Consider the following 14,937-nt stretch of genomic DNA (forward strand, 5'->3'; position numbering starts at 1 on the left):
CTACACCTCCATTTCGCACCATCCATCATCACCACCACCGGAGCAGTAACACTCAGTCGCAATATTCAACCATTCACCATACATGTCACCCAAGTGACCAAGTCACAGAAACTCCGACAACCATCGCCCCTTAATTGACCACCACTACCCCATCAGCTAATCACCTTATAAGCACCCAGCCATCTTAACCAACACGTAAGATGAGAGGACAATCAATGGTAAAATGAAAGGGCATCGGAGTCGATTGACTGGCGTTGGTAAAACCTTCGTCGGATCGACCACCAAAACACCGCATTTCTAAGGGAAAGTAAAACCTTCGCCGAATCTACAAATAAAATGATGCTCGGATTTAAAAATTACCGTCGAGCTTCAGGAGTATAGGTGGTCATTCTTGTGCCAGCAGTGATTGTCGATTTTCGAGCTTAGATTTACTTAATTTGAAAACGAATTTTGTAGATGAAACATGTGTAAGTGACTGGAAAAATGTCGTCGGCGTCGTCATTTTTGTTTCGAGTTATTCTGGTGCGGTGGTGTTCGATGGTGGCAGTGAAGCTTGCGCAATGGTCGGAGTGAAGACAGGGAAGATAAAGAGAAGGGGAGAGTCTGAAACATGTCGCGGATAAACTAGATGCATCGCCGATGCCCTTGCCGGAGGTGGCCGACTAAATCTAGTACTCATTCTTCCTCTTCATATTATTAATTATTTGTTGCCGAAAACGTATATTTAGCTTCAACAGGAATCATCGTCCTGAGTCGAGACCCCGAGATGCGTTGCCTGGTTGCTGTCTCGGAAGAGAAGTAAAAAACGAGCACAACTGACCGCACAACAGATGAAGTCTTGCCTATTAAGGAACATCCCGATTCCCAAGCTATGCATTAGTGAGTTTACATTCCTATTGTTGATTTCGAAACAAGTCAGCCAGACCGCCACAGTATAATAGAGGTCACATCAGTATTTTGATCCAATTCTTAGGTAAAAATAGAGTAAATTTATATTTTCATGTAGAATTATGTATTATATTTTCTTTGGAGAACATTTTCTAGATCCGCTTCCAAAAAAATCTTTTTAACATCACCCAAATCCTTTTGTACACATCATTTGGATAAGTAAAAATTTAACTTTCCCTCAATTTTGGGAAAAGAATACAAGTCACCTATTGAGTATTAACCTAGTGGATACGATGGAAATGGCTCGATCTTTGATGCCCTGAATTTTTCTTGATACCGTAATTCCTTGTAGAAAAGCCATCTCATAGGTTGATGGCTATCGATGAAAGACGAGGTAGTGAGGTACCCGGCCGGCCTGTGAGAGTTGTACACATTATGTTTTACGGGAAACATTGAACAAGGACGGGTAGGAAATCAATCGACTGAGAAATAGAAAGTTATTAACAAATAGGACGAGAGCTTGAGAACTATGTTACTCAAACCCTACTACGGGTCTCGTACATGTTTTTATGTGAAAACAATCACATTTTTCGACTATGTGTCAGGAGTGTCGTGTCTAACGTAGCATGTGGTGTGGCCAAGGGACAACCAATAGGGAAAAAAGCAGAGAAGGCATAGGTGAGGTTTTCCGAGAGGTGCGTGATATAGAGCTTCATCACACTATCATAAACATGGAAGGTGCTCAAAATCATACATAAGCCTAAAGTTAAACTCGTTGCTTTCTGATCGACTAGCAAATTCCATGATATTTCAGCTTAGATCGGAAAAGCATAGCAACTGTAAGTGGATGGTTTTTGTTGACCAAGAGTATCCCGTACTTCCGCCTTGACACCTCCTAAGTCCTAACTATAGTCTTTTCATGTTAGACCACTTGCTTAAGAGAGAACATCCCTCATAAACCAACTTCGATCAGCAGGTAAGTGTTGCATAAAAGCAGTGGTTGGATTGTCTTTAACTGAATGAGAATCGATAAAGCAACTAGGCAAGCAGGGGAGGGAGAGAAGAACATACCTCCAGTGATGTGAGAAGAGGATATTTCCATCTAGTCGGCATGATGGCGAATACGGATCAGTTTGTTGATGAAACAAAAAGAAGATCAAGTGGAACTTTAGAAACTATCTGATTCCGCAGTTAAACAGTGCAGAGTATAGGATGGAAATGGAAACAAGACTTACATGAGAACAGCGGAAACACAGAAGCAAGTAAATCCAACGGAAAAGTGAACTAAAAAGGAAAACCAGAAGTTATCTTTGTCCAGAAATATCTTTTCGGATATGAGAGTGACGGCTCCATATCTTTACTATAGTCAAGGAAACGGAGGTTGGAAACTCACAACATAACAGCAACACAGAAAGCCATTACCACCAGCAAGAGTGATGTAAAATTTTCTGAAATAAGCTACATGTAGCATTTGACCAGAAAATTTTCTGAAATAAACTAGCAGTCTAAGAACAACTAAAAGAAATATCTGATAGGACTTGTTTACTTGAAAATATGAATTGACACGTAAAAAGACGCTCTTATGTATAGAAGGCCAAAGAAATTGGCCCAAAAAAGACCGTGACAGTTGTCACGACGATTGTCTAGAAAGATGAACATAAACAAGGATACTGGTAGAATTTGCTATTATTAAACCAATGGCCCCAGCTGATCGAACAAGCAGGATATTCAGTAAAACATATATCAGTGAAAAGACAAGTAACGAATCATTAGAGCGCTTCAATTGGCTCTCAGCATGCAGGAAAGCTTCCGATGTTCCTGATGCAACCCAAAAATTGAAAAATAAATAATGAAATCTGTATATGGACTGTTACAGAGGGGGTCTCGTGAATGTTCGTTCATAGTAATTAACATAAAATTAGAAAGTCCATTTGTTTTTATTTGAGCCGACAAGTGCGGGAATGAGAAGTAATTTTAGTTAAAAAGAAAGTTCAAAAGTAATTGAAATAATACAGTGAGTCATTAAAATTCTTGAAAAATATCACTTACCATTCATAGCAAGAAGCATAACGTACAAGCAATAGTATTTGAGAGCAGGTGAAGCTTCTCCATCACTCCACTTATGGCCATACAACAATCTAATGAGTGAATAAGAATAGCTTGGTCCAAAAGCCACAACAATAAGACCTACGACAATCGCCAACACAAATATAGAGTTCGTTACATGAATAAATCCGGAATATGACCTTACACTTTTCTCTCGGCGGGAAGTAGATCAATGACGCAACAAGATGGGCAGACATACCAATTAACAACACAAGCTTCAGGGCTTCTGTTAGGCGCTGTTTCCTTCTGTCCGCTGATTCTTCTGCAATGTGAAAGGCGGCATTTAATATATGATTTAACAGTATATAATACTCCAAGTTAGGGTGCATGGTGATACAACATTTTTACAGCTTCAGGGCTTTTTTTTTTTTTTTTTTTTTTGAGGGAGTTTAGTTGCTGTCTTTTGACGATGAATTAAGGATAGCTTTTCAGTGAGAACTAAGATTTTCAAAAACAAATGCAGATACAACCTAAAGAGCGGAAGTAGAGATGCCTAGCCTCAAGAGCTATTGAGTATATATGAAATTTTTTGGAGAATTGATAAGAAGAAGCTTAATTATAACCTGTAGCTGACCTTGCAAAAGTCACATAGGAACTTTCTTCAAAAGGTAGAAATGCCATTCTCATGACCAAGCTCCCTGAGATATAAATTGTCGACAACGTAAGCAAATAAGCCTTTAACATGACCTACATACTCTGTTTCAAGCAAAAGATGTCTTGAACTCTGAACATTGGGATATACTGTAGTTTTAAGCATGCAAAGCCTGCAGCGCTAACAAGTAACAGATCAAGCAGTAAGACAACAATTTAACATAAAATTCTTCACAAGATCTTCATCCCCTACAAGATATAGCTGAGATGATCAGTACCTTACCGTTTATTAATATATAGCCTGGCCATATGAGCCGGTTGTGCAAGCGATCACGGTAGTTGAGGTTGACGGAGTTGAAAATGAAGCTCTTACGTTACCGTTTACTAATTAATTAATTTCTGTTTTCGTTCCCATCATCTATAGAGGTACGAAATTGTGAATGGTGTAGTTGAGGTTGACGGAGTTGCAAATGAAGCCACACAGGAGCAGGGAGAGGAAAAAGCTTCAGAAGGTAGCAGTTCTCACTTTAAAACTTGACAGGCTGAGGATCGGAGCTTCAGAATTTAATGGAGCAAGACTATGAGATAAAATGAAATTAATTCGTTTGGTTTTCCTCTTTCGCGAAGGATTTGTAATATGATTGCTTGAAACATAAAATGAAATTATATACATGGTTTTGTTTCTCAAGTACCTTTTGAGTTCGACTCGGCCTTCATGGTACAATGGTAGATTTGTCGACCCCTGCTCATTTATTACCCATGCTGTCTCTAGTCTCTACATGATATTGTGTAGAGTTTTTTGAGTGGATATTGGCCGGAAATACCTGTGTCTGATGATTTTACCTAAAGTGTAATTGTAAAGTTGTATTTTCTCCGTCTCACTCATTTTTTTACCTTTTTTATTTGCAGTAAAAGGTATTTTAATCATAGGTAAACGAATGAATGGATCTGAAAAAGTACGTCAGTTACTTAATACCTAGAAAAAAAGCTATTTCTACCATTATAGTACCATTGTACCGTGACTCGCAATCGTTCTCTCTGTTATTAAATAGGTCAAAAATTACATTTTCACATAAATGTTTGCCCTCATCAAAACATGCACACTTTACATTTAACAAATAAAATACAATGCATAATCAAATAGTGTAATTAAGACAAAAGAAATCTCTTTTAGAACTCTAAATCTAAGCTATGCGAGCTTTCTTCATGCTCCATGCCTTCAACTCGCTAACTTCAACATTCGATGAGCCATAGTTGAAGGCGTACAAGTGAACGTTCTTGAATGTCGCCAATGTCGGGTATGCTCTTGCTGTTATTACATTCTTTCCTTTCGCTCCATAACTCTCTACCACGGAATGATCAATCTGCCATATATATAACCCGAGAAGTTTCATATTCAAGTAATTAAAAAACATTCTCCGTATATAAATCTTGTTATTTAACTTACCAATGTTCTTAAGGACAACCCCTCAGCAATCGGATCTACATCCACGAAAGTTCCATACGTCGTTTTGTCAGTAGTCGGGTTTTTAGACGACCTATATACAAAAACATTAGCATTTTAATTTAGTTAGTCATAATTTTACGTTACTCCACATTCTATATATAGACGTTGGAAAATACGGTTTAAATCGAATTTACCTGCTTTGATCACTACACATTAGAACCACAAATTTTTCGTGATCTTTGAAAACTCTGAAGAAAACAGCAGTGTACTCTTCTAAGCCCTTGGACGCCAATGTTAATAGCCCAAATGGTCCGACCCCACCTTTGGCGGACACACCCTTTCGGCTACATAGCAATTGTGGGTCGGTCCAACTCGGGTTATATTTCTCAATTTTGCTCAAATCCTTGATCTTAAATGTTATTGACGCATCTGCCTGAAAATTTTGCATAAAATTGCACAAGTTAAAACTATATGAGTAACAGTCTCATAGTATCAGACCGTCTTATTTTATAAAAAAAAAAAAATGTAACTAATTGTGTAAATTTGTATTTCACCTGTACAGCAGTAACACCTTTAACTTCAACAGTCGACCCTCCTTTGAGTGCTCTGATGTTAACATTAACCGGTTTTCGTCTCAACGTCTCGATTTCCGCAATCGGCCATTGGATCAACTGCTTCTTAGATTTGTCTAGCCAAATTTGTCTTGGAATCGTCTGCATTTAAAATCGAAAAAAAATCTTCTAACAAAAAGTTTTCAACAATCACTAAGACGACTCATGAACAACTCTACTATTTAACGAAACTTACATGAATCCCGGACCATCCTTTCTTAACATCGTCTTCGACAGAAGACGACTCATTAGCCCAACCGAGCAAAATCCTCCTTTTCTTCGACCCATCAAAAAACGTCTTAGACGCGTAATATTTCCCATAATCGTACCTCAAACTAGAAGCGTTCATAAACCCGACATCAGGGGTAAAACCGTCTTTCTTCACATTGTAATTCCCGACAGTATAAACATCATGCTTCGTATCATCCAAACTAACCTTAAGTACATGCTTAACTCCTCTCCCAAAAATCGAGTCCTCGACTCCGATACTATTACCGTTAGCATAAACCGGAAAAAAATCAGGACATTCCCACATTCCACTTTTTTGGTAAGAATACAATGGACGTTTAGCCAAACCCCAATGAATAAAATCTTTACTTTTAAATAACAACGCGACGCCTTCGGTTCCAATCTTGTTCCCTACAAGGACTCTCCATTTACCATCTGGGAGGATCCAGGCAGTTGTCGGGTCTCGAAACGAGCTGGCATTGATACCGTTTTGTGGTGTAGGGTAGATGACCGGGTTATTGGCCTTAGGCACGTACCATTCCTTAAGAAATGGGTCGTTTGGGTCCTTAGGTAGGGCTATGTCTTGGACTTGACCGTTTTGTTGGTTGATGATTCCGGTGAATAAAATAACCGGGTAATTTCCGGGGAGAATTGTGGCCGAACCAGACCAACTTCCGTATTTGTTGGCTGGGATTTCGGGTTTTATGGTTAAGGGTTGAGGTGACCAGTTAATCATGTCTGTCGATGTTGAATGGCCCCACACTGGGGGACCCCATACTACTCCATTTGGGTTGTATTGGTAGAATAAGTGGTATATTCCTTTGTATAACATTGGTGCTGCAGTATGTTACCGTACACCCAAATTAATGACAATTAAAATTGTTAACATTTTTAATTAATAACAAAGTATGGAGTATAAAATATACGAAAATGTTCTATAAAATATACGACAATTAATATACGAACACTTTTAATCAAGAATTTTTCAATAAAAAAATATGTGCCCAATCGTTGCAAGAAGGGTATGTTAATGTTGAGTTAATGTCCGTCATACTTGTCAAAACGTTCATAAGAATTAGATCAGAACGTAAACATGATGAATGTTTATTTTGCTATGACTAATTTATTCAAAAAGACGTGTTTTGAATTATAAATAATGAAAGTAAGTCAGAAACCATTTCTTAATTTGCAATATTATATGTCAAATGGTCAATATAAAAATTAAACTTGGATAAATATTACTTTGAAAGAGTGAAAATTATTAATATATAAACCCTGTTTGGTAAACAGCGGATTAATTTCAGCATAAGCAAATTGCAAAAACATATTATAAATTATAGATTTTATCAGAAGGTTTGACTAGCATATTATAATTAGCAGAATTAATTTGAGTGTTTAGTAATTGACAGATTACGATTAGTAGATTGTTAGTTTTCTTTGTAAAATGGAGAAAAATTTCCTATTTTATAATATGTTAACCAATATCTTTGGGTAAGCGAAGATATTGAAAAAACAACATATTCCCAAATATCTTTGTTTCAATATGTTTTACCAAACACTAAAATTAGCATATTGATTGGTCAAACATGCTAAAACCCTTTAATATGCTAAAAATTGGTCAATATGCCGTTTACCAAACATCACCTACTTTGAAAACTCAGAGTCAATCAAGATTTAATTAGAAGGTTTAGTATACGGTATACTCAATGTACTCTAAAAGTAGCGGGTACTGTTTCGGTCACCAAAAAATAAAAAGACGATACGAATTGACTTTTTAAAAAATTGACGACGAGATCCAAAAAGAGAGCACTAAAATACAGCTTGTCATGACTCATTGTAAAGCAACTTATTGGGAGCTTGTGACTTACATTTAGGCCGTCTTTGGCGGCGCGTCTTGGCCATCGTCGCTTTTCCAAAAAAAATGGCCCGGAAAAGGCACGGATATTGGGTTGGCGTGTCGTCGTCGTGCCTGGCCCACTCACCCAAATCTCCGCCGCGGCCCGCTCCTGGCACGCCCAATTTCGTGCTCGGGCCGTCGGCCCATGGGCTAATCGTGCCTAGCACGTGGGCGCCCAATAACCTTAGTATTTTTTTTCTAAATACACTTTTATTTATATAAATAATGAATATTAACGATTTAAATATATATTTTATTAAATATTAATGTACTTGATGTCTTGATTAGTTGATTACTTGTATTTTTAATGTACTAGATTTAATTAAATAATTAAAAAACGATATTAAAAAATGGAATTTAATTAAATAATTAAGAAACGGGCCAAATCTCGGGCCGTGCCGTGCCAGGCCCGCCGTGCCTGGTTCGTGCCGGACCCTCCGTGCTTGGGCCGTGCCGTGCCTAGGCACGGGAATTTCCAAAAATTGCAGCCGCGGCCCGCCTCAAACCCGTTCGTGCCGTGCCCGTGCCATCAGTATTATTCATCCGTGCCGTGTCGTGCCCGTGCCGGACTCGTGCCGTGCCCGTGCCGCCCGCCTTAGCCCGGCCCGGATTGCCATCTCTAGTTGAGACGTGCGCATTCGTGCATGAGATATATATGTATATACGTATTATTCTAATTTTAATTTAATTAATTCTACTATCCGAAATAATTATTCTCATCCATCATTATACTCGTATATAATATTATTCTTTTATAAATTACGTTTTTGGTTTTCCATTAACGTGATTTTAAATGAAGTAAATAGTACTTCAACGTAAAGTTATGAAATTTATATCTTATTTGTTCCGAAAAATGTTCTCATATGACTAGTATTCCGCAATTGCATACCATGTACTCCATGTTACTTTTTGCTAGTAACTTAGTACTCGTATATTTTGAGAAATATTAAGTTCGAAAAATAAAACATACGGAGTATAAATAAGATTACGGAGTAATATTGTTATTATGTCGTCGTTATTATTATTAGGACTTTACGAGCATTCTTGTTAATGTTAAGACTAACTGATTTTAACCCTTGAACGAACACGTACGGTACGTAGTCCTTGAATAAGACTACATTACGTAACTAAACAAAACAAAAGAAAAAACTATCTTAGCTAAAATGTAAACATTGACTTTTAAAATAAAAACAAAGAACAAGAACAAAGTTGAGAGGCAATGAAAACTAACCGTTGGGATCTACGTACACATACACCATTGGTAGATTCCAAAATACAAATTAAGAAAAAGTCAACGTTAGAAATAATTAACATGAAAAAAATTTTAAAAAATTAAATTCAAGCCCTAATAATAGGGGGGAAAATGTTAAAAATAGTACGTACCATTAATCCAATTCTTAACGGGTTGAAAATGGTACCCGGTTCGATACGGTTCCTTAACAGGAGGAAATGACATTTTGTTTTGAAGGTGGCTATACACATGGTGAGAAGCTTGGATATTAACCAAACCATAACAAAGAATGATGGAAATAAGCAACATAACCAAAGAAGAAGCCATGCTTAGTTTAATTTAATTATTTATATGTAGCTTAGGGGTTAAAACCGAGATATAAACGAGGAACTAATGATATATAAGTCAGGATGTTAGAGATCGACCCTTTAAGGGAACGTATAATTGTAGCTAATGAAATGTATGTTATAATAATTTTTTCATTGAATGAGAAATGAGAGGAAATGATGGAGTTCAATGAAGTAGGGTGTTCTTGAATGTTAAGGTATTTATAGAGGAGGAGAAATGGTGAGTTGCATGGTTAATTTTGTTATTTGTTGATTTTGTGGGACCCAAATATATGATATATCCATGGTTTAAAAGGTCAAATGTGAGAGGAGAAGCATCAAGGAAATTGGTGGATGTATACTATAGGTGGAGATAGTAAATATGGATACGTATTAGTAATTGGTGTGATTAGTTAAAGAAAATGATTTTTTTTATCAGAGTATTCATACCGATAGTTGGGGTAATCTTTTTCGAGATATTGTCATACTGAAGATGATTTAATAGATTGACCCCTTCCAAGTTTGCTTTTTTCATTCGTAGGAGTTGGAAATCAAACCTTTAATCACTTGTTTAAGATATGAGAGCCCTTATCAGTTATATCAGCCAAGTTTAATAGAAAATGATGGAGTATAATAATATGTCATTTTCACCAACAAAATAGAAATATGTATGTCATAATGTCTAATAATAATGGTCAACGGTCAATATTTTTACATCATGTGGTAATTTGTTTGAACTTCTCAAGCTAATATAAGACTAGTGTTGAATAATGTTACTCCCTCTTTCGATTCCCGAATATCGTTTGTTTACCTTTCTGTTTTGAAAATGTTTTCATTAAATTTGATATTCATATAAATTTAAATTCACTTGTCATACAAATGATGTTACTAGCTATAAATGGTTACTTCCGAGTTCCGTCTGCCTTGATAAGGTGTTAAAAATAAAGGAAAACAAATAATCAAGACGGTGGGAATATCTTTTTTTTTTTTTTTTTTTTTTTTTTTTTTTTTTACACTGTTATGAGGAGTTTAGTAACTAGTGAAATTATTTTAGAGCTTGATCATTTGTTTTCGGTAAACTTATGATTTAGCACACTAATTTCCTTTTTTTTCGGTAAAACTAGGATTCCTACTCTAATAACTACTGAATCGTAACATACATCAAATAATCTCGTCGTCATGAGTGTTCTCCTATAGGTACGAGCAAATTAAATGATTTCATGTCCTTGCATGTAGGGTTGATAATGAGACGAGACAGCTCACGAGCAATTCGAAATCGGCTCGGTCAAAGCTCGGCTCGAGAGTTTAACGAGTCAAGCTGAGCAAACGTTGGCTTGACTGGAAAAACTCGCGAGCGGGACGAACTTGTGTGATTAGATTAGATGTTGCTCATTTTTTATGAAAATAATCTCATGATTATATCTTTATATCACACATAACAAATGTCTTACTGATTTGCCAAATATTTTTACACATAAGTTTCGAGCCTTGTTATTGAAAATAACGGAAGAAAGAAAATATTACAATTAACAATTATATATACACTCGGTTGGCTCGAGCTCGCAAGCTTGATAACGAGTACATTTTTTCAAGCTCGGATAAGTTAGTCATCACTCAAGCTCGTATTTTTGTTCTTGAGTACAAGCCGAGTAAGGCCAACCTCAGACTCGTCTTGGCTCATTAACACCCATACATGCATTCATGTGGGTCATTAATTCATCCTTGTAAAAATTCAAGTTGACGATCTAAACTTCGACAAGCATGTTACTTCCCTTGGTATAATGCCTGACCTTAAGCTTCTACTCTTCTACCTTAAAGAAGAATAATTAACTACAGTATATTTTACAATAAATTTATAACTGCGTAGAACAACTTATACATTTTATTTAACTATAAAGTTCTACACAATAATATATACTCAAGTCTCGGTATTATAAATGGATAACCGTTGTACTACCGTCTTACTTGAAAACGTTTGCCGAATACTGTATATAGTCTGTTTTTTATGTATTTCTGGAACAATCCTACATAAAATTTTCAAAATAAAAGATAAGTTGATGATTTTTTGGATCATCAAGCAATGAAATAATACACGCAATCGACGTTGTTTAGAAAAACGAAGCCATGCAACATGTGATTGTCTATATAGTAAGTAACCTCTTGCCCTAAAATATTTCAAGCTGCCGCATTTTCCGATTGGCCATAAATTTAAAAACTAAATTAAACGTTGACTTAGGTGGTTAGATGGAGTATCAATCAAGAAAAAAGAAAGAAAGAAATTGAAAAGAAAAAAAAGAGGAAATACGATTGAATTATTACGTGGTTAAATTTAAAACTAACGTACAAGTAATGAGTCAACTTCCACGTAATTTGGAGGTGTAATTGTAATCACTTTAGTTTGTTACCGTTTGGTCCAACTTTACCTTAATTATTATTAGGTGGATCGGAGGCTCTTATCTTTTGCGTCCCATATTTGGCCTTCATCATTCTACATTTTTACATCTCGATTTCGTGTCTCATCAGTTTTCTTATAGACACATAAACACTTTCATATATATTATTAAGTTAACATTTTTAATCAAATGGATGCCTACTTTGATCACAATTCACAAATATCCCATATTCGAAAAATTCTTAGATCCTTAAGGAGGATTATTAATGTGTCGTCCCTAACCATTGTAAAGGACCGATATCGCCACACAACTATGGATACCTAAGTACTCCATAATATACCAAGTAAGATAAACGATGCAATAAAAATATAAAATGGTAAGATAATTACAAGATCACTCCAAAGTTTATCACAACGTCATTAAATTATTGTAACAACATGTATAACTTTTGAGATTATTGACCATTATTAGATTTTGACAAAATATTTAGACCAAAAAAGAAAGAACCAATTCAACCAAAATAGTGAAATACTTTCATTATTAATAATTCAAGCAATTATATGCATGCTTGAGTAGTTGAGTGTTATCCTTTTCTTCCAAACATTATTTATTTCTTTGTCTTTCGACAAAAAAGCTTGTCATAGGTCGGTGAAGTATTAACTAAAATAACTGATAAATGATAGGTGTTTAATTATATTTAGCAAAAACGTGTGTCATGGTCCTCATGGATGCATGGTAAATATTTAAATATTCAATATGCTAGATATGTGTGAATGTGTGATGTTGAATGAGCTAATATGTGACGTAAAAACAATCGGAAAGTGGTGATTGATCCTCATAACTTTGTACAATTGTGAAATTAACCCTCATAATTTTTAATTGGGGTAATTTAGCCCCATAACTTACATAATAAGTGAAATTAAACCCCTTTATCAAAATCTCTGCATAATATCATTATATACCAACAACTATACGTATAACATACTAAAATCATACATATTATATAGTTAAAGCATTTTCTTACATACGTATGTAATTCAGTATGATTTTTTGAAAAAAAAAAAACAATTAACAATTTTAAGTGAATTTTTTTGAAATGTTAAATAATAGAAAATTTTGATTATTTTTTTACCCTTTTATTATATTTTTTATTTGTAATGAAAATCTTTTCTTCGACTTCTGATTTTAACACAATTATCTAATAAAATATTTCGCAATTGAATTTTTTTTGCGAAAATTGTAAAAAAAAGTTGAAAAATCTGTACGTTACATAAAAAATAATAAATTATTTGATTTTCGTAAAATATTTTAATTTTTTTTATCTAATTTATGCCATTTTTTATTAATTTTTTTTAACCTTTTATTTTATATTTTTCATAAAAAAACATAACCATTTTTACTTTTATGATATGATAAATTGATTTTCTCGTGAGATTTTGATAAAGGGGTTTAATTTCACTTATAATGTAAGTTATGGGCTTAATCACTCCAATTAAAAGTTATGAGGGTTAATTTCACAATTGTACAAAGTTATGGGGGGTCAATCACCACTTTCCCGTAAAAACAACCTAATAATGCAACATAATTAAATAAAGTTAACAGGCTCATCCAAAGATCTTGGCTTGTTTGACAAACAGTGGAAGCAAATTCATAGTAGTGGATAACGTTAGTAGGTTTTAGTAGTTAAATTAGCATGATTAGGAATATTATGAGTGTTTAGTATTTAGCAGATTATAAAAATAAATTATAGTGTTTTCATGTATAAGTCGAATATTCTGATATAATATGTTGTTATTAACATCATACTAAAAAATAGTACTCCCTTCTTTATCAAAAAAAAATTGTACTCCGTCCATCCCGCTCAATTGTTTACCTGTTTTATTTTGAAGTGTCTTAGTCAATTATTTACCGTTCTATTTTAAGAATGTCTTTGATGATTAACTATATTCTCCACACACTCAATTTGGCACACTTGTCATTCAATAATTGGTCCACTCCACTTTCCTTGCTCTTTATGCCAAAATTAAAGGTAAATAGGGACGGATATGGTAGATTTCAACCAATATGCTCTATATCTAAATATGCAGTTTACTGAATACTTGAAAATAGTATATTAATTGGTCAATATAACACATTAAAAATTTTGTGTGAATAGTAAAAAAGAGGCTAACAATACAGTATAATTAAATAAAAATAATATGCACATCAAATAATTTTGTTTGAAGTTTATAAGTTATCATCATATCTAATCTACATTTGAGTGTATTAGCACAACTAGCTATATCAAGTTTATTTTACCAAATATACAAGGTTATCAATCAACATTGTATGAGGTTGGCATTCTTAGCTGTCTACGACCATTTCTCTACCATTTAATATACATCTTTAAATAGTATTTTCTTAAATTTAATAATATATTGCACCATCTATAATTGTAGTGAATGAACAAGAAAAAATAATTTAAATAGTGTTTTCGTAAATTTACTAATATATTGAAATTCAAAGTCTGACCATGTCGGACTTTGAATATCAACGTCCTACCCTATGGTTGGCGGCGTATTTCAAAGTCCGACCACGACCGATCTTTGAATTTGTGTTTGTCCATGATTAGGATTTTTAAATCTCATTTTGATCGTGGTTTTCGTATTTAAATGGCTATTTTTTTCGTATTTTTAGTTAAATATAAATTTATTTTAAACGCAATTCCATGCAAATTCCATGATCAAATGAGAATATATGAAACGAATTGGTTTTACGCAATAATTTCATGCAAGTTCCAACTTAAAAAGATGTTTAAACAATGGGTGCGATTTCTAACTAAAAAAACCGATGATTGGTCATGCGACATTGATTTCGATCTTGAAAAAGTTATATTTTTTTTAAAAAACAATATAAGTATACTTTATCTCAATGTTTTGAAAATCTAGGTTATTTTAATAATTTTATATTAGTTTTATTTTCACTAAAAACAAATTTTTAATAACCTTATCCATTTACGGGTCGGGTTACAGGTTGGGCAAGTCTTAACTTTTACTGTTCGAGTTATTATCGAGCCGGATCATTTTTGGTTCACATTGTTTTTGAGCGGGTTCAAACAAGGTAACCATGGTCCATGGGATTATTGCTTATTTCAAGGAGACGGGCTAGTGGGTAGCTAAGTGACAAATTTAGGCCCACTTGCGACGAAATTGGACCGTACGAAATTGATCATGCATGTTG

The 14,937-nt window shown here is 34.5% G+C and overlaps 1 protein-coding gene and 1 long non-coding RNA gene across 2 annotated transcripts; both read right to left on the bottom strand.

Annotated features, from left to right (window-relative positions):
• Window positions 1-2,945: 2,945 nt before the first annotated feature.
• LOC141621196 (uncharacterized) lies at window positions 2,946-3,634 on the bottom strand. Its single transcript, XR_012532146.1, has 3 exons — window positions 3,569-3,634; window positions 3,194-3,256; window positions 2,946-3,075 (listed from the first exon to the last, which is right to left on the bottom strand). It is a non-coding gene; the product is annotated as an uncharacterized LOC141621196 (long non-coding RNA).
• Window positions 3,635-4,636: 1,002 nt separating this feature from the next.
• On the bottom strand, window positions 4,637-6,703 carry LOC141621197 (beta-fructofuranosidase, insoluble isoenzyme CWINV1-like). The gene is made up of 5 exons (XM_074437859.1): window positions 5,840-6,703; window positions 5,587-5,745; window positions 5,227-5,465; window positions 5,033-5,123; window positions 4,637-4,949 (listed from the first exon to the last, which is right to left on the bottom strand). Exons 1-5 carry the CDS (start codon window positions 6,701-6,703, stop codon window positions 4,770-4,772), a joined length of 1,533 nt encoding a protein of 510 aa, XP_074293960.1. The 3' UTR covers window positions 4,637-4,769.
• Between the last annotated feature and the right edge of the window lie 8,234 nt (window positions 6,704-14,937).

The sequence above is a fragment of the Silene latifolia genome, chromosome X (assembly GCF_048544455.1).
Source record: "Silene latifolia isolate original U9 population chromosome X, ASM4854445v1, whole genome shotgun sequence".
Taxonomy (NCBI): Eukaryota; Viridiplantae; Streptophyta; class Magnoliopsida; order Caryophyllales; family Caryophyllaceae; genus Silene; species Silene latifolia.